The following is a 26100-nucleotide window of genomic DNA, read 5'->3' on the forward strand; positions in this document are numbered from 1 at the left end:
CGGACCTATGTACTCCCGCCATTACGCATGCGCTATTTTATTGTGTGTAAAATGGTGTGTTCATCAATATTTATTACGTGCAGAAGAATGTGTAAAACATAAAACTGGTAGTAAAATCAGTGCAGATATTGTATTAATTAAAATATGTAAGTTTAAATGTGATAGTTAATTCGTGAAACATGGTGTAAGAAACTGCATAACCATGAAGAACAAGCCACTTCTAAAGTGACGCTAGTTCAGCGAAGGCATTTTTATCCCATTATGAAGGAAATGGTAGGAGGGTGCTGTGTATGTTCGGATGAACGAGGGTGGGCTGAGAACCCCCTCGTTTATTGTGATGGTCAAGGATGCACCGTTGCAGTACACCAGGGTAAGTGTGCCCCAAAATAGATTCTTTGTTGACTAAGACCCACTCAGAGATAGGCCTAGACCTCCCTAGCTTGGTATTGAAGACTGTAATAAAAAGAACTGAAAGAGGTTATGATTGCATTGCAGATTTAAAAGTAATCAACTCCATATAGAGGTCACTTTTGTAGCCATTCTCTTTGCAGCGTGTTATGGAATTGTGACAGTACCAACAGGCCCATGGTTTTGTCGAAAATGTGAGAGTCAAGAACGTGCCGCTAGAGTGGTGAGTGTTAAAATATTCCACTTTACAGAACATTTTCCGTTTACCTTCCCACATGTTGCATTATATTTCGTTCGCTGTACAAGATTTGTGGGTTGTCTGTACAAGCTTATAGGTAGTTTTATTGTTGTCTATTTCCTGTGCTGTACTGCCATGTCTACAGCGATGTGAGCTATGCCCCAGCAAGGATGGTGCACTCAAAAAAACTGACAATAGTGCCTGGGCTCATGTGGTTTGTGCACTGTACATTCCTGAGGTACGCTTTGGCAATGTGACGACGATGGAACCAATCATCTTGCAACTCATCCCTACAGAACGCTTCAGTAAGGTAATCAGCTTGTTCAGTTGTAGCAAACCATGTTTTACTGAAAAGCATTCTTCGCTATTTTACATGTAATGAATTCTTTTTCTTTTGGGTGGTATTTAATTCTTTTTCTTTTGGGTGGTATTTAATTCAGTTTGAAAAGTGTTGTGCTTGATGGTTATTATTATTTTTCCCCTTTTGTTTATTATGTTAGATTTGTTGTTTGGTCTCTTTAATTTGAAACTAAGCCGTAACTTATAATTTATGGCACTTTCTTTAGTTCGGATAAGCCCCATAGTTTGCATTGCCTTGTAATGTGTTGTTTATTCTGAACATACTAAAAAAGTGCAAAGATGCTGGAAGTCATTCAGTAGTTCATCAGTTTTGTTTGCTGCTAATGGATGTATGATATGCATGTGTCTTATCAATATGAAATAATCTGAAACCTTTTGGACTTATATTACCGACACATGGAAAAAAACAAATAACATATGTTAGAAGTGTAATGGATTTTATTGTATAAATGAGATTGATTCATAATTTTTACAATTAAAATTCCACCAATGACAGAAAAGTGTGTGTGAAGAGTTTTGGTATTTGCATGTGCCAAAATTTAGGAACAAAAGATTTGCAATAAAGTTTTCTTGAGCTATCAGTCATTTGAGTATGGAATTAGTTTGCATTATTCAAGAATTGTCTCATAATCCTGTGTTTAGGCCTGACTTGGTAAGTGATGCTGTCTGTTGTAATTTTCATTCAGTTGGCGCTTGGAGCCTAGTGTCCTTGTCTGAGAGGGAACCAATAGGGGAACAGTGGGTGGAATCATTCACTTATCCTACTTAGGGCCACAGTCAGTATTGTTTAACCTGGAAAATTGAGATATTAGGAATGTGGCTTTGCTTTATTTAAGTATGCTATTAATTATTTATTATCATTAAATGATATGAGCTGCTGGGTTCTGTTTTTTCCCCTTATTTTTTAATGATTTTCCTCAGTTTCTCTAGAGAAATGCTAGAAGAGTACCTTAAAATAGTTCATTAAACCTTCCACATCCTTTCCAATTTGCCATAGGTAGTCACTTTATGATATGGAAAAATATAATCTTTGCAATTGATGAAGTGTTATTAAATATTTATACCATTGAGATTATCATTTCTCCAGTATAGTAAAGAACATGACCCACAATGAACTTTTCAACTCTTATAACTCTTACTACATTAATGATAATGACAGCTGGACCAACATTTAGAAATTTATTTTCATAGCTCTTGTATTCTTTTCTGTAGATTCCCAAAGTTGTAGGAAAAGTATGTACATGTTCTTATTGCCATGTTTTATTCTTTGGGCATATTAGAGATTCTAACTGTTTGAAATAAACATTATAGAATTTCATTTCTGATCTGTAAGCGCCAGCCTCCTTAGTTCTAGCACACAGATTATTTGCAAACATATAAATGCCACTGATATTAATCACTGAAGTAAAAGTGAAGGTAAAGCTGTCCTGTTATACACCATGTAGGTGCTTAGGGAGGGGGAAGATATAGATCTTATTGCACTGAAGATTGAAAGAATTTCAGTCATTGTTTAAGGCACCTGCTCATCAAATTCATCTAAGGGGTTGGTTACTGAGTTCCCCCTCTTCATATTCTTTTATGTGACATGAACCATGTCAATCAGTAACTGAGGTTGTGTGAGAATTTCTTCACCCTGATGCCTGGAGAAGATAAGTGTAAGTTCATTCTCTTTTTTATTATTATTATTATTTTGGAATTCATGTTATAACAAGTTTGTTGGTGACTACCAAATTACTTTCACACACATTTCAGATCTGTAAGACATTCTGTGCATAAAAATTGAATTCACTTTTGTGACCATCATGGGTTTATCTTGTTCAATATGGTGACAAGTTGCATTGGGTAAGTTAGAATAGTTTGTATTTGGGCTAATACCAGTCAGTAAAATACAGGTTCAGTTACGCGGGTAGGAGGGGTAAACACGTTTGATTGTAAAACTCAAATTTATCTGCATATACAGAATGACTGGCTACTTCTTGTTAGTATCCCAGGATCTTATCATACATCCAGTTGTGAACTGTTATGGAGTTTTGGATATTTGAAATTCTAGATGATTTGAACCTTACATAGAACATCAGTGTCATTGGGATGTTTTGAATGACAAAACATGATTACAGATATACTTTAAGTTGACATTTATGAAGTGCGCCCACTGGCGCTCTCAAAAAGGGAAGTTCTAATGCCAGCTAGAACCCTCCAGAGAATACTCGAACAGATGTGACACTATTATCCCAGAGTATGCTGAGGTGGTACAGTCATCAGGATTATTAAGGCAAACAGAAAATAAGGGACATGTATGACAATAACAAACTGTATTGAGTATAGAAATAAAAAAAATGAATATGCACAGAGAATGACAAGAAACAATCAAACAGATACAAACCAAAAACTCACATGACTCAGGCCTCGGCTGGAGTTCCGACTAGCAATTATTTCCAGTCCCGCAACCAAACAGAATTTCAGCCCATCACCACAACAGACTGAAATTTTGTCCCCCCCTCTCTCTACCCAAATGTCCACCCTATATTGAAGGCACACACAGACTGACTGCCTCCCTCTCTACGGGAGCGAGTGAAGACTGCAGTGTGCAAAGACCATAGAGATGGGGGAGATAAACCACTCTGAGCCATGAGGCATGGCTCAGAAGTACCTCAGTGAGCCATTTTCTGGCTGATGGATTGGCTATAGTGGTTAGCAGAATTGACCGCTGCAGTCACTGGACCTCAGTAGTTATGGAACTACAGATGTTTGAAATTCAAAATTCATGCAACTTGCATTTTCTGTTTACTTTGCTTGCATACACTGTTTTTCATAGAAATTTAAGGGAGTGGGAATTAGTCCTCCATTCATAAGACATTTGTGACTGGGAATTACCTCAGCAATAAGGTCCTGTAGTACTGACATAAAGTTACCGGACACTGTATATGGGCACCATATTGCATGTTTACAGATGTTCCAGGGTGTATGTGGAGAATGCACTTGTAAAAACATGGTATCTAACTATTTGTGCTCATTTAGCATGACATTATCTTCACCACCCTTGTTCCTGAATCTTTGTTTTATGTATGCTCAGTAAATCCAACCCAAACTTCATGCAAATTATGCTAAACTATCTGAAACCATTGTATTCTTACTTTTAATTGAATTCATATATGTTTAGAAAAGTATAAATATATGTCTAAATTTCAACAGAAAACATTTCACTATTACTGCTATAGGCATATGTTGGTGAATAATGTGCATCAAATCCTTATATGTGAAAAAGAGATGTGTGACTGTTCAATGTATTGATAAGATATATCAAAGTATTACAGGCTTTTTTCCATTTTGGAGCTTTCATGCCCTTATAATTGTCATAAGTTGTTGGAATTATGATACCCATATGAATAACAAAGCACATATTTCTTTTTATGTCTAAAATTAATATAAATCATTGTGCATTATCAGAATATTCCCTAATCAGTGAATAATGATTGACAGTATTAAGACTTTTATAAGCAGAAGTATGAAATAGGAAGAAGATTGTTTCTGTACAACTATTACATAAGGCCTGCTAAGAAGTTCATCACTAGTTTTTAGTCATGTGTAAATGTTTTAAAAATTTGTCACATAGCTTGTGACAACATTGGCAGGCATGTAATGTGGATAATGGACCAGTAGAGATTGGATAGAAACTGCTGTTGAAGTGAACAATTTATCCCTTTCATTTCTCTTTGGACATGTGGATTCAAGACATGGGTACAGAATTTTGATGGAGGAAACATTTTGGAAAGTGGCTGGTTTGAAGATCAAGGAGGTGAGAGGATAAGATGGGCCTTTGAGAGACCGGATGTGAGAATGGAAGTCTGTGTTTAGTTTTGGATTAGTCATGTCTATTGGCATGCTTTGGTGTTAATGGGACTTTCGTGTTCTACTGCCAGAGGCAATTCTTTGATTATTTAGCAGTGATTTTGAGTTCCTTATGTTACATGGCATTGAATGGTAGGATGATTGTGTGACTGACAAATTGGAAGGGATTGGGTAGGAAGCAGTCATTGGCTTGTTTTAAAGTGCAATCTCTGGACCTCAGAGTTTTGAAAGAATATTAAACTCATATTTGTGTTAGGGTATCATCTATCCAGGTTGGGATATTCAATTACCCCTGGCTAATTTTGGGTGGTGCCTTGAAGTAAATGATGACTGCATCCGTGTCTTGTTTGTAACGTATGAATTACTTATAATAGTGATACCAAAGTTTATCATTCTGGTACACATGACAACTTATTGGTTTGGTTATTGGGCTGGTTGTCTGATTTGTGTATTGGTAGCAGAATGTGCAAAAGTTCATTGCAGTCCTTTTCTTTTCCTGGGGCAGGGGGGGGGGAATTCATTCTACCACAAAATATGGCAGTGATGAAGAAATTAAAAAGTGCAAATTAGTGTCACATTTTCCAGAAAAGGAGGGACTAAAATTACTTTCTCATTTGAGTTTAACCTTCATCATCCATGCATTAGGTTACATGCAGTTCAGCTGAATGTGTGTTGTGCTAACATACTGCCAAATCATTAACCCAGGAATTAAAATCTGAACAGCAGCCCTGTAATACAGGTGTTTAAATCTGTTCCCATTTGATAAAATAAAAATAAATTGTGTGTGCTTGATTTGTTTGGACACAATTACCATGTTTAAAGGTGAACTGGATAGCTCGGTCAGTATAGTGACTGGCTGTGGGCTGGATGATTGGGGTTTGATCCCCGACAGGGGCAGAGGATTTTCATTTAGCCTCTGCATCCAGACCGGCTCTGGGTCCTGCCCACCCTCCTGTCCAGTGGTTACTGGGATCCTTTCCCTGGGGAAAAAGGGCAGCCGGAGAGTGCTGCTGATCACTTAGCCCCTTCTAGTGTTGAGGTTGAGAATGAGTGCTCTAAGTGCCAACATTAGCATGTAATGGGTTGACTTTACTTTTTACCATATTTAAAGAATGTAACTTAAACGAGATGTTACAACAAAAACATGCCACATTGTAACAATTTTAGCAGTTGACAAGACATTTTCATTTTTTTTTTGAGAAAAGTTGGTTTATTAATTGTAACTATCCTGATAACTGTGTCTGAAATGTGTGCCTATCCATGATATATACAGATACATGATGAAGCTCAAGTACACAATGTTAAGATCTGCAGACTAGTCAAAAATTCACAGCCCATTAGAAAATTATATGTATAAAGCATTGAGTAATATACATAACACCTCTGTAGCCTGCTGCAGTTGTTTGTAGACAGCCGAGGCATGAGGATTTCTTTCTTTCAAGTGCAACACTTGCTGTGGAAAGGAGCCAAGCATGAAGTCAAAACAGTTGTTTTCTGTATGACTGCTTTAAGTTTGTTATGTATTATATTAATGTTATTGTTTATGTTGACATGTCGTAGGCGTGCTATATATGTGAAGAGCAAGGAAAGGGTTCTCGTGCAACGGTTGGTGCATGTATGCAGTGTAATAAGACTGGTTGCAGGCAGCAGTTCCATGTGACATGTGCTCAGGCACTTGGCTTGTTATGCGAAGAGGCTGGTAATTACCTGGACAATGTCAAGTACTGCGGCTATTGCCAGTATCACTACTCAAAACTTGTAAGCATATTTTCACATTATAATGTGGGATAGTTAAATAATAATATTTTGTTAAAGGCATTTGAGGTTTTTCATTCAGAAGATTGCTGCCGTGTAGTCTGGTAGAAGTCCACCAATGTTTCAGAGGTCATGCTGCCTCTGTCATCAGGGCAATGAATGAGCTATGCGAGCGGAAAGGGCTAGGTTTACAGGGATCGGACAGTAGATGGAGTAGCCTAATCCTAATCAGTGGGGACTGGTATCAAATCAGGTGTGTGTGTGGTGACCAATAGTAGTGCGTGGGCATGTCGTAGGGTGTGTGAGAGAAAGGAGAGAGAGGTCCAAGAAACAGCCCTTTAGAGGGCCTCAGGGAGTCCGTCCGGTGGGGCACCGGACGTCGGGAGTTGGGTGGAGAGTGGAAGGGAGCACTGGCCAGGGCTGGATGTGCCCTGAAAGAGGGGCAGAGTGGTTAGTGGCCCAGGTGGGGCAAACAGTGCTATCTGGGATGCTCCCAGAGCCCTCGTAGAGAGTGGATGAGGGGCTTCCATGATCGGCTCAGGCGAAGTCCATCCTCCTTGATGTAATTCAATTTTGATGGTCTCCCTGATCATCTGATACATGTATCTAGATTTTGTTGAAAGGATAGAGGTATCCTGGAGCTGGATGCTGTGGCCCAGGTTGAAGCATTGTTTGGCCACGGCAGATTTCTGAGGCTGTCCCAGCCAGATGTGGTGCTGGTGCTCCTTGACCCTAGTCTCAGTGGAACGGTCGGTCTATCCGATGTACACTTTGCCGAACTCACGGAATGCTGTATACACCAGGCATCTTGAGTCCTAAGTCATCCTTCACCGACCAAAGAAAATTGGGAATCTTCTTTGGTGGAAGACTTACAGACTTGATGTTATGCCTGGCCAGCAGCCTGCTGATGCAGTTGAAAATTGTTCCAATGCAGGGCAGGAAGGCAACCAAGGCTGGTCTCTCCGGGGGTAGTGGGTTGAGGGCTCATTGGATCTGTTGGTCAGTGTAACCATTCTGCCTACAAGTGGTTCTGAGTAGCTCCAGTTATCAGCAGGCTGCTCCCCACACCCATGCCTGATTTGACACCAGTCCACATTGGTTAGGATTAGGCTAGTCCGTCTATTGTCCGATCCCTATAAACCTAGCCCTTTCCGCTCACATGGCTCATTCATCGCCCTGATGCTGGAGGCAGCATGACATCTGAAACATTGGTGGATATCTACCAGACTACACGGCACAACCACCCAGAAGACAGCAATCTTCAGACTCACCACCATGAAAACCTCAAATCCTTCATTTTTCATTCAACATCAGAATTAGTTCTTTATGCAATAGTTACTGATTACAGCAATTTGAATAGTGTGTGTGGTGTGCTATAAGCTGATGGTATTCTGAACATATTCACCTCAGGAGTCTGACATGCTGTATAATTTATTTTCCCTCTTTAAGTAAAAATGTAATACAGAATGTGAGGATGGCTCATGCTTTCATGTTGTTTTATTTTCAGAAGAAAGGTGGCAATGTGAAGACTATCCCACCATATAAACCAATTCCAGCAGACAACGGATTTTCTGACTCCTCTCCAGAGAAGGACCCTGATAGTATGGTTAAGGCAGGTGTGAGTGGGAAGCGTAAGGGGACAGGTAAGGCTACTACTACTACTACTACTACTACTACTACCTCTGCAGTCGTGGGATCAAAGATTGGAGCGACAGGTGGTAAAAGTGTTGTAGGCGGACACAGCCCAAACCTTGGTGATGGTTCATCTACTAATGCAGGTGGTGACCTGGCTGACATAAACAAATCATCAAACTCTTTGGTAGGTCTCAAGGATGCTTCAAATCTTTCATCCAGTGCCATTATGGCAACATCGGCTGCAAGTATTGCTACTAGTGGCAACACTAAATTCACCACTTCTAACTTTGTTGAGACAGTTGTGACTCAGAGTGAAAGTGTGTTTGGTGCAGATATACCCACAGTGTCACAAGCAAATATGCGTGTTTCATCAGCTGCTATCCCAGCTTCTACCAATTCTAGTACTGGTAGTTCTAACATAACGGGAAAAAAACGAAAAGCTGGTGGAAGTCGGACGCCAACAACTCCAGATAATTCATCTGATATTACCTCTGTGCAGACCCCAGTATCTATAGTGAGTGGTACCACAGGCATGCCAACTGTTGCGGGCAGTGTTAATGCTGTTGTAGGTAATGTTTCTGTCAGTTCTGGAGGTATTGATAATCATAGTGGAGGAATGCTTGGGGACTCCAAGAAACTAAAGGTAGAGAGTGGAGGTTTTTTTGGGATGAGTGCTAGTGGCCCCAACCCCATGCCATTATCCACAGTCTCAGAATCAGTTGTCGTGAGCAACGTAAACTCTAGACCGTTGTCAGGTAATGTGATCACATCAGCTCCTAGTGCTGCAGGGTCAGTGGGCAGTGCAATTAGTTCTGGAAGTATAGTGGTGTCAGTACCACTGGCTGCCACATCCATCCAGCCTCCCACATCAGCAGCATCCACTGTGGTGACATCAGCTCCAACATTGTTCCAACAGCTGCAGCAGTCAAGTGTGGTAACTAGCAATGCAGCAGTTGTGACAGCAGCTAATGCATCTGCAGTACATCAGCAGCAACAACACTTAGAGGACCAACCTGGCAAGAGAGCCCGGTTAGTAAATATTGATTCCTGTTGTAATTTTGTCATATCTGAAATTAGGAAATGACGCTGTAAGCATGAAGTGTTTAACTACCTTATTTCTAATGTAAGTATAAAATAATGTGCCTTTCATATTGCTGCTCTGAACAAACAAATCCTTCACCATCTGCATTCTAAACAATGGCTGGTCTATTTATTTCTCTGTGTTATATGTATATAGTCACAATGTTTACTACTGCTATGTTGAGAAACCTGTGAAATATTATGTACCACCTACTCATATATTTCTTCTCTGTCAGGTAAGTAACCAGTTGTTGATCTGTAAAATAAACACTGGCCAATGAGATTGTTGTAATCCTGTACAAAAAGAGCATTTGCTTTTCACACTTTTTGTTTGACATGTGTGGTTGGTTGATATGGTCCCCCCCTTCTTTCTTCCTTTTTCCTGTGCTATTTTATAACCATTACACACCCTGATTACTTTGTTGTAAGTTACTTCCTTTCACAGAATTGGGAAAGTTTCTTGTGTGCTTAGTTTGTAAGTACTGAATAGTCCATTTTGTGGATAACATTTGGTGTGTATGTGTGCATGTCACACACACACACATATATATACACACACACACACATACATACATTGAATTAACACTGAAAATTTGAGGACAAATTTCTGATGTTAAGGTAATGCTTCATTGACACCATTTGATAAGCTATGTGAAACTGCACCAGCGGCAGCTATTGCAAGATCTGGAAGGTTATCAGTGCTTTACACATGATGAAGTAGATAATATATCTGCTTGAAAATGTGGCCTATTTTTTTTTTTTGAACACTGTCAATGTTGAGTGGTACCATAATTTGATTTTTCTGTCCCTTCATTACAAAATTGAATGAGGATTAAATTTGGAGGAGCATTCAAAGACATGTACAGTTTAAATAGTCATCTCTCCAGGAATCAAGACAGCCAATACTGTCATTGAACTCGGTCTTTTTTATTAGCACAAAATTTAATGCTTCAATACAGACATGAAAGTTTGTGGATACCATTTCAGACACTTATTTTTAATGTAAAAGAAATTACTGCAGATGGACAAGGACTTTTTGATAACTCTGTATGTGTGTAATTGTGGCATGTTTATGCATGGTTTTGGAAAGTGCAGTGTCATCAGTTTCTTGATTATAAAAAGCTAAAACTGTCATAAGGAAATTACATTAACCAAAGAAATACTGTTTGATGATGTTCTTATGTAGGACACAGTCAACAGAGAAGCCAGAGAAGGGTCGCAAACAGAAACGTGGCAACAGTGGAACAGTGGTAACAACTACAATGACTGGACTTACCACCTCTGCTATCACCAGCACTACTACAGCAGCTGTTGTGACAGGAGCTAGTATTAATAACAGTAGTAAGAGAGGAAGTCGTGGGGGCAACGGCAACAACCCCACACCACCCCCAGTGATGACACACTCTGTACCTATACATGTCTCTACCACAACTGCTGTAATCCCAACCAGCAGCATTGTGAAGGACTCACCTCCAAGTAGTCCAGGATCAGAAACATTGTCAATTCATTCAGGTGGGCGTAACAGCAAAACAAAGAGCAGCAAACGGAGTAGCAGTGGCCGAGACAGAGATGACAAGGATATCAAACTGTGAGTAGTATTTAAAAAAATAAGTAAAATAGAAAAAGGAAATATAGCTTAGAAATTTTAAGTGATAAGACAACATTAAAATAATTTTGGATTTGTGGACTGGCCAGAGTCTGTAACAGTTATAACATTTATTCACAAATCACTTTTTCATCTTGTATTTCTTGTTACTTTGTGTTTTAATTCTGAATTCTTAGATTTAATTAGATTAAGAACACAGTGTGATTCATGATTATCAAAGCCTGGTTATTGTGTTTGTGTATATGTGTGTGTTGCTAGTCGCAATGCCTGTATCATTTTTTTCTTCTTCAAAATTTGGTATTTATGTAAAAAAAAATTGGCTGTAAAAATGTTCTGTTCTTGCATTCAAAACATTTGTGTATTGTCAACTCGATTTGCTGTTGACAGGTTTCAGAATGGTGTGAGTGCCCCACATATGCTAGGCAATCAGCTAAATCCATCATCAACAATGGCACAAAAAATGTCAGATACCCTGTCAGCTGAGATGGAGGCTCACAGCATTTTCAATGACTCCAGCAATTCCACAACCTCACTAATTGGACCTCAACTACACAGTCGGGTTATTGCTTCAGTAAGTACAGTGATGACTAAGGGACAGAGAAGGTTAGCTGTTTAGATGCTCTTTGTGTCTGTATGTTATTTATGATGGTGGTATGATACAGGTTCGCAATGCAAACAGTGCATCGGGAGCATCAGCACATGGCAGCACTGCCGGAACCACCACCAACCCCATCTGCAATAATGCTGCTAGTTCAAGTGTGATTAATCCTACCAGTAGTATTAGCAACCATGCAGGGAATAGCACTGGTACAGCAGCTGTGGGAAGCATTCCTCAGAGTTTGGACCAGTTGCTGGAGAGACAGTGGGAGCAAGGCAGCCAGTTTCTAATGGAACAGGCTCAGCACTTCGATAGTATGTCCTACAATAAGTATGATTAAGGTTACCAGTATGCTATGCTCTAAATTTTTGTGATACTAAGAATTCGGGTACATTTATACAAGTTGCAAAGTATGATAATAACAGTGTTATCTTGTTTTGCCCTCCTTTATTACCTTGTTGGCTCTTGGCACTCTTTATTTGTTAAATTGTTTCATTCTGTCTTCATGTTTCTCGTATTTCTTTGTGCATTGGAAGTCCATTATGAAAATTCATGATAGCATGAAAAATTAGCTCTGTGATGAACACATTTTGTTATACAGTGAAACCTCTATCCATCGTTCCCGGAACTATCGTTTTCCCGGATGCATCGTCCGTTTTGTCCGGTCCCGGATACATCCCATATAAAATAATGTTACATTTTCCCGCTTCTATCGTTCCTCGAACTATCGTTTTATCGCATCGATCGTTCAAAAATCTTAGTCCCGGCCCACAATTTTCCCGCAATGATTGTTTCTGAGAATTTAAAATGCTGGGTTTAGAGATAAATTAATACCGAAAGACGCACAATGTTTTTGGAATAAACAGTAGCGGTAACCTGTTATGTCGCCCAACCAGCACAGATTCTTTTGGAATGAGGGGTCAGCGGTGCAGGGGTGATAGTTGGAGTGAATGGCGGTGCCCATTGTCAGAAATTTTACGATTTTAATTTGGGTGCACTCATATTTCGTTCCAGCGATGCCAGATGGCATGTGCAGTTTGAATTTCTTCACAAATGCTTTTATTATAAGTACAAAGGAAAGGCGAGCGAAACTTTTTCATTCTTCTGGTTCATATCGTGTCTTCTACAGCTACGTTTCGTTGAGTTCGGCAGTAATAGTACTTCCATTCTTCCTGTTATTGTCCGCAAAGGGGGTTGGAGCGGTGAGGAAGATCAAGACGACGAATGCGAGCCCGAACTTTGCCGAGTTTTGCCGAAGCACACGCTGCATTGGCAAAAGTGAAGTCGTTCTTTTATGCGCATAATATTAGTGAACGTGACGAAGAAAACATTTTGAACGTGGAAAGGGCTCTGTTTGGCCTAAAACGTAAAGTTTCGACAAACCAGTTGTCCATTAAAGACTTTTTTGGCAAAAAGAAGTAACTTTGAAAGAGAAACATTGTTTTTTTTAAAATTTTTAATGCTTTCCCGCATCTATCGTTTTCCCGCATTCATCGTTTTTATTTCCCACCCCCGCCGAAAACGATGCATCGAGGTTTCACTGTAGTCAGTTCAAAACATGGAAATATATAAATCACTCTAAAAATAAATCATTGAATGTTTGTGATTATCTCATTATAACTGATAAGAGCAAATTAATTTTTATGAAACATACCATATCTATAATACTTTAAAGTGCATATGAAATGCATTGTCAAAGTTGAGCTGTGATCCACAAAATAAAATGTTCATGCAAGTTCAGTACTTTAAAACCCAGTAGTAACTGTATGAACAACCTGTTTTAACAGCCTGTAACTGGACTTTCCCACATTGTGTGTTTATAGGTTTCTTATGATTCTCAGAGTATACCGATCATTTCCATGAATAATAGCATAAACTGACTGGTCTTTGTGATGGCAAACTGTTGTGTTTTCTTTGTGGTAGGAACAATCTACATAAACATAATACTTAGATGAGCTTTACCTTCAGTGGTTTAATAAGAGTAAATATTCTTACCTTGAATAATTATCAACTCTGTATGGTACTGTCCATTGAAAAAACCATTTTGGCTGTGTAGTCTGATACCGAAAGTTATAATTGCATTTGGGACTGAACTTAATATTTCCAATACTGATTGCCACACTGTTTGCAGAATATGCATTGGAAATCTTGAAATCAAAGACATCTTGCCACTTGCAACATTACATGAATAAGCTGTTGAAAGAGGAAAGTTGTGACACTGTTAATGCATACAGAACTTCTAGTGTTTTGGCACATAGAGGAGGATGAAAAACTTCAACATAATGTAGAAACCAATTAATTTTGTTATTATCTGTGTTGTCTGCAAGTCTACTCAGACACATGTAGTAATGCAGAAGGCATACTTTTATACATTTTACAAAATCTTCCAAGATGATATATCCCACTTGGGACTGTAATGTGTACATTAAAGTCTTTCATAAGTGATTGCATGAAAGTGAAAATTGAAATGTAAAGGTTAAATCTCATTATGCCAGAGTAAAATTGCTGTGTTGTAGTTGCATCCCTGCTGTCATGTCTCCACCAGCTGAGAGCAGAAAACCTACGTCTGGAGGAGCATGTGAACAGTCTCTTACAGAGGCGGGATCATCTCTTGGCTGTTAATGCTAGGCTTGCAATCCCTCTCACAACTCAGCCTGCTCCAGGTAATCCCTTTTAACACAAGTTTGAAGTATGTCATCTGGAATAATTAGTGGACATATGTATATTTGTTTTTAGAATATTTGAGAGCAGCCATAAAGTTAGCAGTATTTGCTTATTGTATTCATCTCATAATTGCAAAATTAATTTTTATATGTTAAATTCTCACTGTGAGGTATAAAATTGTATATTTTCAAAGCCATACCCAAAAACTATGCAAGATTTTGTTTTGTTTCTGACAGTCTAGATAGTTCATAGTAAGTAACTCTTTTGCAGAATTTGTTGAAAGTAAAGTGTATTCTTCTCCAGTGAATAATGTCCACCCAGGGTCTGGTTCGGTGTCACATCAGCACTCTGACCCCTCTCGAAATCCTCGCATCAACAATACATATGTTTCATCTCATCCTATGGAAAATGGACTGCCGCCAGATCCCAGTCCACCATCAGGCTACCCACACCAACACCGCAGCCCAGCTGCCCAGCCAAGTCCAACAGTCAGGTAGGCATTAGGTTGCAAGAGGACTCAAAAAGTAACAAGGAATTTGTGGTAACATCTTTAACTTCATGCAGCAGGAAGGAATAGCAGCTTGAAAATACACATATAAATTATACGTTTAGTTTTACGTACGCATCGTTTTTCCCAGTTCTGTGATGGATGTGCATATGCCCAAGGCATGCATGTAATAGAAAGTAACTTACATTATTAACTTACACAATTGAAAAACACTGTGTTTATTTAGTGCTTCATGTAAAGTGACATACTGTAAATGGTTAATTTCATTACTGTCAAGGTGTTGTGTTTGCATATTTTAATGAGAGTTCCCAGTGTAAAGTTTTATAAAAATGTGTTGGTTACAAAACAGTAACTAGATGAACATGTACTTGTTAATGTTTTCTGCACTTTGCTGTGAATGTGGAATGAGTGAAAGGCAACTTTTCTCCTGATCATATTTGGCTCACAGCTCATCTCAACACAAATCTCCATCTGAAATGTTTGTGGCAAGTAAATAAAATACAGTGACAATTGTTTCAGCTTTTATGTCATGTGAAGCTAGCCAGATTTCATGAATTTTTATTAGTATTATGCTGCTTCCCACAGACAGAGTCCAGCGAGCAGTGGTTACATGCTGAGTCAGTCACCATTGAACCCACCTCCAGGCTCTGCTATTGTGTCACCTGCGTCCTCGACCCCAGGTGTTGTCCGTAGTACTTCGGCAACACCAGACTCACTGAGAGGAGCTGATGCTAGGAGGTACAGTGCAATATGTTCTAACAATTGAATTGTTCCACAGGACCCTGATGTAGCAATATGACAAACTGTGGCATGCATGAAATACTACTGCTGTCATCAGCCTGCATCATCAAGTAATTGTCCACTTTAGTTACATAATCTTTTTGTGTTTGTTTGTATTCTATAAGTTTACCTTCAAGCAATGAATTTTGTATAGTTTTAGAAGCATATTTTGATAGTTTCAAACTTTGGGGATACTTGTCTCAAATATGACTTTTTTAAAAACTTTTGATGAATTAAGTTCAAAACAACGAAAGTATTAGAACAAATGTTAGTTTTGTGTTGTTTTTGGTGTATGTTTCTATGGATACAGATCAAGTCAGCAGCAGTCTGGCTACCCTGTGTACCAAGTAGTCTCATCCCCAGCTACTGTCTCCTCACATCAGAATCCACAGGTTCCTGTAGTCACCACTCAGCAGGTAATTATCAGTCACAGTGATTTTTTTCATGTAACTAAATTGGGATTTATTTCTATAAAATAAATACATATTTTATTGCAAATCAGGATCTGGAATTAGTACTTGCATACAAAACAACACATTTCTTGAGTTCACTATATGAAATATGAACCAACAGAAGGAAATTAAAACACTTTATTCAAATGCCTTCATTTTTAAACAGAAATTAAGAGAAGTTTGAAAGGTACAATTAAGATTGTACAACTTGAGTTGAATATACTTTACTGCAATAGTGACACCGCTTGGACAGACTCATTACTTGATAACTGCGGTTAATGAAGTTTCTGTAAATGGAAATGTCTGGAATTTTGTCGGAAGGGGGGATGATGATTTTGTAGTTTAGTAAATTCAGATTAGTTTCACTTATAGAAAAGTGGTTGTTTTTTGCATTATTTTTTCTTTCCTTATGTAATTAAACCACCTCTGGATTAGTGTAACTATTATAATTTTTCTTTGTAGGTGATACGAAGGGATACTGTTAATGATCTCCATCACCAGATGCCATCAACGAAACCAAGTTGAACATAATGTAATGATTTTGTTACTAACCCTGAGCCCCATAATAATTTTGTTGTGTTTGTCAGACTAGAATTATGTATTTGCCTGAATACAGTGTATTGATTTTAACAGATTAACTTTTTAGATTTTGTGTAGAATAATGGGTGACATTAAATTGATATGTATTAAGCATTAGATATACATATAATCAAAATTATTGATGGTTATTTAATGGTGGAAGAACTGTACAAATATTTCATTGTGGAAAGATGGCAGTTATGTACAGTTTTTCACTTATTGCGTAGACCTCATCAGAAGAATTTTAAAAAATTTAAATATAAATATTCCAGGCTGAGAAATTTACTATGGTCTTTGCTAGCCCAGAGTATCTGGAGTCAAAGGATTATGTGCAGGTAGCCTTAGTTTGAAGTGTATATTACAGTATATACAAAAACTGATTGATCATGAGTAGTGTAATAACCAAAAAAAGAAACATTGAGTTAAAATATACTTGTGCCTTTCAAAATTCTCATACTTTATCCTAATAAATACAATTTTCTGTCCAGAAAAATATATATTGATGAACTGTTTTTATAATTTTTGCATCATTAAATACAGTAACTGCCCCATTGGACATTTCATAATTGATTGAGAATTTAGCATGTTTGATAAGTTTAGATTAGTGAAACCTCTTATCAGAATAGGTAGTATTGACTGAGATTTAATGGGGTACTTTCCAAATGTTTGCAAATTCTCTGCTCCTGTTCTACATTTCCTCATTGTAAAATACTCTTAACTCATCTTGTAAGAAATAATTTTTTAATGCTTTGAATTTTCAGCATATTAAATTGTATTCAGGCAAATACCTCATCATCCTTTGTTATCATTCACCTGTACATTCATAATAATGTTGCATAATAGGAAAGAAGATGGAAGAAGAAAAGTGTTGTTGGTAGTACTAGCCTCCTAATGTGACCTAATGCAGCATGCAAAGTACAAACAAATCTCATCTCCATCATGTTAAACTCGGTCAATTACACCGTTTTTAATGTAGCGGTGCCTTTGTTGTGTTTCAAAGAAATGCAACGTTTTTTGTTAATGTTCACTTATTGTAATATTATTTTACCAGTCTAAAAATATTTTTGTTTAAAAAAAGAAAAACCTTTAATCTGTAATTTAAACTTTGTAAATAGATTTTTTATGTGTATAGAGTCACAGATATTAGAATGTGCAAGTGACAAAGTATGTGTAGATTTGGGGGAATACTTTTTGATCTGTAGCTTAGTGTCTCATTTTCTATTATATTACATTTGTTTAAGTTTCATTCTCTTTGTATTCACTTACTGTTGCCTTTTTGCCAAAGTGACATAGATACAGTACTGTAAATGTTACAAATTACAGAATAATTTTTATTTAAAGCTTTAGGATCACTTAGGCACTTCCTGTTATATTTTTGCCAAAGTAACATGAACAGTATGAGTATTATAAGTTACAGAACAAAGTTGTGAACTTTTCTCTGTTATGTCACATTATGTGGGATGTACTTTGCAATTTAATTTATGTAACATGTTTGTTTTCTTTTATTTCCTGATGGATTGATGAATTATGTCTTTGTTTCTGGAAAGCTGTTATCTCATTTTAGGCTTGGAGTCATGTAGTCGCAAGAATTCAGTTTATGGAATTTGTATGATTTTTTCAAGAAATTAATTTTACATATTTTTTCAATAATAATGTGTAAAGTGTATGCATATTAGCTTGTACAGCTGTTACTTTACTGCTGTGTTACTTATTTCTATGCCTTTATGGTAAACCAACAACAGTGAATTGTGTCTGGGAAGTTAGTGGGGGTACTGGCTTGCAACAACTACCACAACTCAGTCCTTTACTTTCCCACATCAATGAGAGGTACAGGAAATCGAGAATGAGAAAAGGAATAGAACAGTTACAAAATAAGTTACATGAAATACTCCCAAATTCTGCTGTAGACATAATATAAGAGAATGTGAAAAAGTAATGTTTAAATCTGTTAGCATTGTTAGCTCTTTAAAATTCTGTGGTAAATTGTATGTACCACCTGCTTTAACATTCATTTTTCCCACAGAGTGATTTATGGGTTTCATTTTAGAATAAATAGAATTTATTTCCCTAAACAGTATGAACCATTTGATGTTTGTAATGGAGATTCATTGTTTTCTTTGAGGTGGGAACTGAATTTGTAAATACTATTTACACAAGCTTTGGCTTTAGAAGGTTTATAAACAATATTATCAACAGTATTAAATAACTGCAAAATAAGTTTGTTACATGCAACAAATGATAATTTTAACATTGATGTAGTAATGCTTGTAAACTACAGTGTTAATGTATATACAATTGAAACCATGTTCTTTGGCTTGAAGGCAGCTAGAATGTGAACTCTGCTTCTCTAGGTGCTGAGGTGTATGAAATCTTCATGCCACCTAACTTGCAAGCTGATTAGTGGTGTAACTTTTGTTTACCTGATGGGCTTGTGTAGATTAAAATGTAAAGTATCTTTGTAAAACTTGAATGTGGATCAATACAGCAGTAATGAATTTCTACACATTATGATACACCATACAAGTTGGTTCTTTTTTCATATTTCTGTGACATTCTTATTAAATGTCTGTTTTTAGAAGTGTTTGCAACCATGCAACGCACCTGATAAAATTGTTTTGTCTGTCACAACACTTTAAACAACGCAGTAGAAAAATGTTGGTATTTGATATGGGAGAATGTTTACAAAAATATATGCCATTTTAATTTTATGTTCGGTTAGACACTTCACATGAAAGGATAAATACGTTTTGAGTTTATCTCACTGGGACTGCAGACAACATTTACTGTGGTTTACCACAGACAACTCTGCTATCATAGGTGCCATTTATGAAGGTCAAGTGTCAAATTCTGGCCAGACTTAACTCATTTTAATGAAACATTGATTTTGTTAAGCGTAGTCACACAAGCTGTTTGTTTCTGTTGGATCTGTTTTGCTTTTTCATCCCCCTTTTCAGTAGAATTAATTTTTCCCAAAAGTGTGCATGTAGTCAAAGTTGAGTAAACTGTAAGGTTTCTGTTCTTATATAGTGCAAGCTGAAAGAATTGTGTATAACAAAACAGTACAAAACTTATCCAGAATGAACTTCTCTTCTTTCTAAATCAGACTATTTTGATGCTCAGGGCTGTCAGTTTATAAGGTACAGTTTTTGTTGACTAGTATTTTAAAAGCAATAATTCATGAAATTGTAAGCTAATAGTCTTGGGCCTCACATCTTACTTCATCACAGTTGTGGAGATATATCCATGTAGGCGAGTTAAAAATGGCTTTGAGAGGAAAAATCAATTTACTTTGTGTCTGTTTTTGTCTGAAGAACTTTATGTTGCTCTGTGACTTCACTTCCCAAGACAATATTTCATCTCGTGATTTCCTGCCATTGCTTATTGTGACTTGGCATGGGTTTGAATGTCTCAGAATGAATTTATATTGATAAAAATTGGCTCACATCAAGTTGTGAGGCATTTTGTCTGAATGGGGAAACAAATTGGTGCAGTTATCTTGTTTGTATGAAAATTCATGTGAATTTAATACTTCTATCTGGAACTTGTGTAGTCAGAAATTATCTTTCTAATACAATGTTTCAGGTGGAATTTGTGTGTGTATATGTATGTATGTGAAAATTCCTTGATGATTACAGTTACCTGGAACTTTCTGTCAAGCTCAAAACTTTTCTTTGTTGTGTTTTGTATTGTTGCATTTTTATGCCAGTGTTTGTTGTCAGTTGTTTTATAGGTGGTGCTAGGATATTTTGAAATAAGTGAGAAACAACTTATCACCATTTACATAACTTTTTGTCTGGAAATGGGTCAAAATTTGTTAACTTGAGAAAAAATTATTTCGTATATTTATATTTCTGGTTTCACTGCTTGAAGAAAGTATTAAAAAGTTACTGTCAGGAAAGTTATTTGCAAGAGCTAGGTGTGAATTGACATTCTAAAGAAGAAGTACTGAATACCACTGATGAAACTGAAGTTACAGATATGAATTACATATAACCAACAGTATTCCTTGTATGTGAAATTGAATATAAAAAAAACTCTTGTCAGAGAGAAAGTAGCTTATTTAGAGTGAAGACTGTCTATGGCCTAATGTTACAATGTTTAAATTCACATTTTTGTAATGTAAGCATTTGCAAATGAGAAGTTATAATATGAAGTCTGGAATAACACTTTCCCTTAAGTCATAGTTGCCTAAATTTCTGAGCTTCCAATTATAAAAGTCGACATGTTATGACTTTGTTTTCGCTCCTTAACTTGTATCTGTAGCAGAAGATATGTGTTATATGTAATAACTGGCAGTGCGTATACAATCTGCATGGTCACAGCGTTACTACTTCTAGACTTTGTTGTAGAAATTTTTGTGCTTCTTACACAGTCATGAGACTGTAGTAGGAACACATAATTTTATTAGGAGAAACAGTCATTCCATGCCAAAGGCCTCAGGTACAAGAGTAGTGCAGATGTTTGTGGACTTGTCATTTTTAACCTTTAACTCTGACAGAGTTAAAATTTTGGTCTCTGGGGCATATAATTCTTCCACTATGGTTTTGATTGTGTGTCCTTTATGCTAAGGATCATTATCATTATTGGATCATAGGAGTAGTTGAATATACCTTACGTGTTCTCTCTTCAGAAAGTGTTCCTTCACAATACTGGGTATGCAGTGGCCAGAGGGTTAACCCCTTCAGCATTTTAAGATGGAACAGTTCTGCTGCATGGAAAAGCACAGTATGAATTATGAATGGGACAGTTTTGCATGCTGTAATATTAAATTTTTATAGCTGTCAATCAATATATTAATTTAGTCATGAATTTTAAATCTGAGAATGTATTGGAATATGGGGATGAAATATGTTGGTGTCCAAATACAATATGCTGATTATTGGCTAACATACAGCCTGCTGACATTTTTATTAACAGTGAAGATGTTAATGAGATCGTAATTGAAGAATTGGCAGGAAGAACTACTTTGGTGTTAACCATTAATCTTTCTGTCGAATGGTTCATGAGATGTAAATGTAAAAGAAAGGTGTGGTTTTCATGTGAGATTAGTATTGTTGTGGGCCTCCAGCTTTGTCATGCACTTGATATAAGAAGCTAAACACATCCTGCCTGTCACCAAATTTCTTGTCAATCAGCCTTTCCGCCCCCACTCAAAACATAGTTGCTGGACAACACTATCTTTGAACAGTTTAGCAGTTTCTTTCAAAACAACCTCCAATCTTGGGTATTTATGCATGGGTGTGCAGGGATTTCACATGAATCACAGTGTACATAACCTGTAGATTTTATATTAATATATTCATTTTCTAAATAGAAGCCAGGTAGGTAACTGCTGTGTTCAAGGTTAAATAACTACTTATCATATTTTACTCCAACAATGTAATTTGCCTTTATTGTCATGTGAGATGTCTTAACATGTGTTCCAGCTGGCTGTTCATCACAGTAACTAACCTCCAAACTCAAACCCAAACCCAACCAACCTCATAATATTGGCTGAAGTATGAGATGTGTGTTAAATGCAGCCTTGAATGTAAAGCAAGTTCATATTTTGAAGAAAGCTATTGTAAGTTTTGTCAATGTAGTTTGTGATTTATATCTATGAGATGCCTTTGTCTTATTTTAAAATTCTTTTAATAATATGTGAAAGAATTTAATTTTTCTGTTGACTTTGTTTTTTAATATCTGAAGAATATGTACATAGTATATTTAATATTATTATTATTATTATTATTATACTTTGTTTTAAATTTTCACAAGATTTTTTCACAACATTTTGTTTACTGGATGTTATTTTATTGTCTGCATTAATATCTTGTGTGCCCATGGAAGGAGACTGGCAGATTATGAAGTATGGAAGTCTTAAGAAGCTATTTGGTATGTTATCTTAAACTCCAAAACATTAATGTTTTATTTCCTGATCTCATTTACTGGTATGAAGAAGGTATCTGAATTGTGGTTTAAGATTTTGAGCAATGAAAAGTTATTTGTTGTAAAAATCTCTGAGAAACAATGTGTGATGTGTTTATTGCCATGTAACACCCTTTGTCAGTGCTGTAAAGTAGATGATGGTGTGATTCAGGTTAAAGAATTTGTATCAGTTCATTTTAGTTAGTTTCATGTTTGCATTGGTGTGTTGAGCAATGGATACAGAGTTTAGAATGTAATAGCTGCTTATGCATTGCCATATGATAGAAACCACTACATAAATAATGCATGCATGGAACTTATGATGAACTGTTAGGAATGAGATAATTGCAGAGCAATCTGGCTTTGTCTCTTACTTAAAACTTGCACACAAACTGTGCTTGATGTAGTAAGTATGAATGTACACATCATTATCTGAAGTGGCCATGGACACCATCCCATATATTTAAATTGTGTTTATTACAGAATGGCAATCATAGATTTTTATTCTTTTAGGTCTGACAGTTTCTGTTATCCAGTATGCAAGTTTTTGAAACTGTTCATTCTTGATAAATAATATTAACTTATTCATTGCTTGGTTATCAGAAATTTGTTAAACTGAAATTGTTTTAAAAGTAATTTGTGTATACCATATGCCTTTATTAGGTACAGCTACTGAAGGGGCATGCAGTTTAGCTAAGTTGTATGGTTGCTGTGAAAGCTGTTTTCTTAATGTAGTGCCATGTGAAGTAATAAAGACACCAGGAGGTACCTTCTTTTTGTCATGTATAAAAAGTACAGAATAGTAGAAAATATTACAGTAGTTAGGATAGGAATACAGTGCAAATCCACTATAACAACTGATGGTATGATCTTGTATTGGAAATGTGAGTAAGCATCCTTCTGTAGGACAAAACATCAGCTTTACAGGTGTCATTTCTTGAAAGTCATAACATTCTGATTTCATGCTAATGAAAAGTACATATCTTTAATTCATAAGTATAGTAAATTAAAATTGCACGAAAGTAAAGGGTAAAATTTTATAGGTTATGTTCAATAATGGTTTGTTGTGTATTATGAACATCCATTTGGTTAATTCTGTGGCACTAACATTATATGGCATTAATCTTGATTCAAGGAGAATGTTGGTTTAGATGTTGTTATGGGTTTCCACTAAAATGTTGTTATTCTTGTGCTGTATAGTGATTGTTAATTATTTATTCAATCAGCATTTTAGTTGAATTTGAAAGGAACTATTTTCTGTGGATTTATCTCTTCATACCCATAGCTGTTTCCCAGTTTTTGTAAATCTTTTGCTATTAATGTGGTAAAAGAAAATGTCCAAGATTCTAATGAGCAGATCATGTTACATTACTTAATATGTATATGGGTGTTAATTTGATTGACTCTTGACTTGAAATAATGACACCAAGATGTGTGTAGTTTTGTCATTACTTGTAATCATTTAATGTTGCATCTTAACAGCATTGAGTTGGATCATTCTTCCTGCCTTGCATATTATGTATATGCATTTGTTTTGCTTACCCTTACATGAAGTCAAAAATAAAACTTCATTGTACAGTTTTGTTGCAGTGAGAACTAGATATAAACTTATTCTGTGTTAGGGTTTTCACGTGAAGTATGAGTAAAAATTTTTGTCCATTGCATTCGACACTTATACGCATATGTTTTGCAGAAAAATTCCTGCCCTTGCTGGGAATTAAACACCAGTTGTCAAGCTCATAGCTAGTCACTATACTGATTTTTCTTCTTATTATGTTATTTATTTCTATCATCCCCCCAACCTTTTCCCTTTTGTTTTTATATTTCCTCCAGTTACATACAAGACGATGCGACATAGACTACAAGGACAAAAATGCCTCAGACTGCACAACTGTTCAGACCATCAACTGAGCTATCCTGGCTGATTGTTTGCACTGACTTTTTCAAATACAGGTATGTGAACACTCCTAAAACAGACATTGTGCATTATTTTCACTGCATTGCATTACCGCTCACAATAACCATGAATGAACTAAAGTGTGAAGGTCACCTAAGGCTTATTTCCAACAGATTTGGTTAAGTTCCATTGCTGTTGGTGACTTTCTACGAGACCATTATTTGATATTTTTAGGTCCATAATAGTACAGTACTCATCTTTTAGTTGTGATTATGGACATGATGAATGATTCAGCTCTGTATAATTCATGATTACATTTTGGAACAACAGAGCCAGTGTACAGTCTTTAATTGAATGTATCTTGAGATTGTAATATATTTAAATTTGCTGTAAAAAGTTTTCCTGTATTTCCACCAAAACAAATCGGTAGTAGTAAATGTCTGTATATTGGGAGGATAAAGGATGTATACCCGAAAAGGGTTTCATTTTGTTATGAAATTTGTCCATTTGTTTTCAACTTTGTAATATTAAAATCTTAATCATAAATGTATTTATACAGAATAGTTTTAAATTGATTTTACACATTAAAACCTGCTTCAACTGGATTCTAAAGGATTGTGAATAATTCGAACAATGGTAGACTGGTTCATTATGATTCTAAAGTAGGCAGGTTTTATTGCACTGCAGGTTACCTTCTGCCACATTTATTTCCCAAAATGTATATAAGTGGCAAACTAGTATCAGTCGTACATATCCATTATTTAAAGGTGGGTTTAGAAAACATTTAGAACTAACTTTGTAAAGATTAGAATGATGATCTATTGAATGTACAGGGATTAACAATATTTAATGGACTGGATGAAATGCAGCTCAGTCTTGGTGTTTCAATGTTGGAAAGGTGGAAATCATTGCAAACTTAATAATTATGTTTGGAGTAAAGAATTTCTGGAGCAGTGGAAGGAATATTTTTTTACACTCATTTATAAGGAGAATGATGAAAATGACTGCAATAATTGTCATGGAATGGCATTGTTAACTATATGCACAATTGTGTTATCATTCTTTTGTTGAGGTTAACATATGCAAATGGAATTGTTGGGTATTATTAGTGTCTGTTTTGAGGTAATCAGTCGGTTGCTAGTGAGATACTTTGCATTCAACATAGAAGTAAAATCGGACTAGCCGTACATCAGCTTTATCACTAATGATTTTTAACTTTTCTTTAGAATATTCTGTTAGGTGTGTTCAAGAAAGGAGAGGGATGAGAATTGAGCGAGATGCATCAGCTACTCGTCTTTTATGGGAGGCTGTTCTGTCAAAGCATTTACTTATTTGTGCGAATGACTTCAGAATCACCTGGGGTCAGTGACTGCGTGGGCGTGTCTGCCTGGATGACGTAAAAACGTGGTTTGGGTGGGGATTCACCCATGCGGTATTAAGGTTACTTTCTATGCAGAAATGCACACGTTCGTCTGTTTTGTCCGATGTTGGCCAAACTGTTGGATGTGCCGACAGTTGTTTGAAAAACTTCACAATCTAAAATTTTATGAAAATCTGTTTTGTGCTTCCCGAGCTTTTACAAGCGGGCTGACACAAAGACTTGGCGAAGCGAATGGCCTATTTTTTGCAATATCGTTGTGAACGCGACAGAAATGTTGCGGATTAAATATTCAGGCAGAGGGCCGCACTGCTTTCGTTCATTTATAGACTTTCGTAATTTTACTTGGACGCAAGGCGCACGTTATGTTATTTTCACTTAAGTTATTGAAGGAATGTGGGTTTGC

The 26100-nt window shown here is 36.6% G+C and overlaps 1 protein-coding gene across 4 annotated transcripts; it reads left to right on the top strand.

Moving 5' to 3' along the window:
* Positions 1 to 24877, top strand: Alh (coiled coil domain containing protein Alhambra). Of its 4 annotated transcripts, none has more exons than XM_022074503.2 (13): positions 1 to 370; positions 496 to 631; positions 792 to 956; positions 6416 to 6613; positions 8118 to 9274; positions 10512 to 10913; positions 11319 to 11502; positions 11594 to 11843; positions 14046 to 14192; positions 14497 to 14686; positions 15287 to 15439; positions 15792 to 15897; positions 16396 to 24877. In XM_022074503.2, exons 1-13 carry the CDS (start codon positions 348 to 350, stop codon positions 16456 to 16458), a joined length of 3174 nt encoding a protein of 1057 aa, XP_021930195.2. In that variant the 5' UTR covers positions 1 to 347; the 3' UTR covers positions 16459 to 24877. The 4 variants fall into 4 exon arrangements, with proteins under 4 accessions (XP_021930195.2, XP_021930193.2, XP_021930196.2 ...); XM_022074501.2 differs by having other exon boundaries at positions 2 to 370; positions 552 to 631; XM_022074504.2 differs by lacking the exon at positions 792 to 956 and having other exon boundaries at positions 2 to 370; positions 552 to 631.
* Positions 24878 to 26100: the final 1223 nt, after the last annotated feature.

This window comes from Zootermopsis nevadensis, unplaced genomic scaffold, assembly GCF_977971745.1.
Source record: "Zootermopsis nevadensis isolate Lab colony 2312 unplaced genomic scaffold, Znev_1.0 Znev_ptg000061l, whole genome shotgun sequence".
Lineage (NCBI taxonomy): Eukaryota > Metazoa > Arthropoda > Insecta > Blattodea > Termopsidae > Zootermopsis > Zootermopsis nevadensis.

Bases quoted from the DNA above. Each gene is read 5' to 3' on its own strand.
- Alh (XM_022074501.2), top strand. From the start codon at position 262: ATGAAGGAAATGGTAGGAGGGTGCTGTGTATGTTCGGATGAACGAGGG. The intron at 957-6,415 runs GTAATCAGCTTG...GACATGTCGTAG, and splicing joins CTACAGAACGCTTCAGTAAG to GCGTGCTATATATGTGAAGA. The intron at 14,687-15,286 runs GTAGGCATTAGG...TGCTTCCCACAG, and splicing joins CAGCCAAGTCCAACAGTCAG to ACAGAGTCCAGCGAGCAGTG.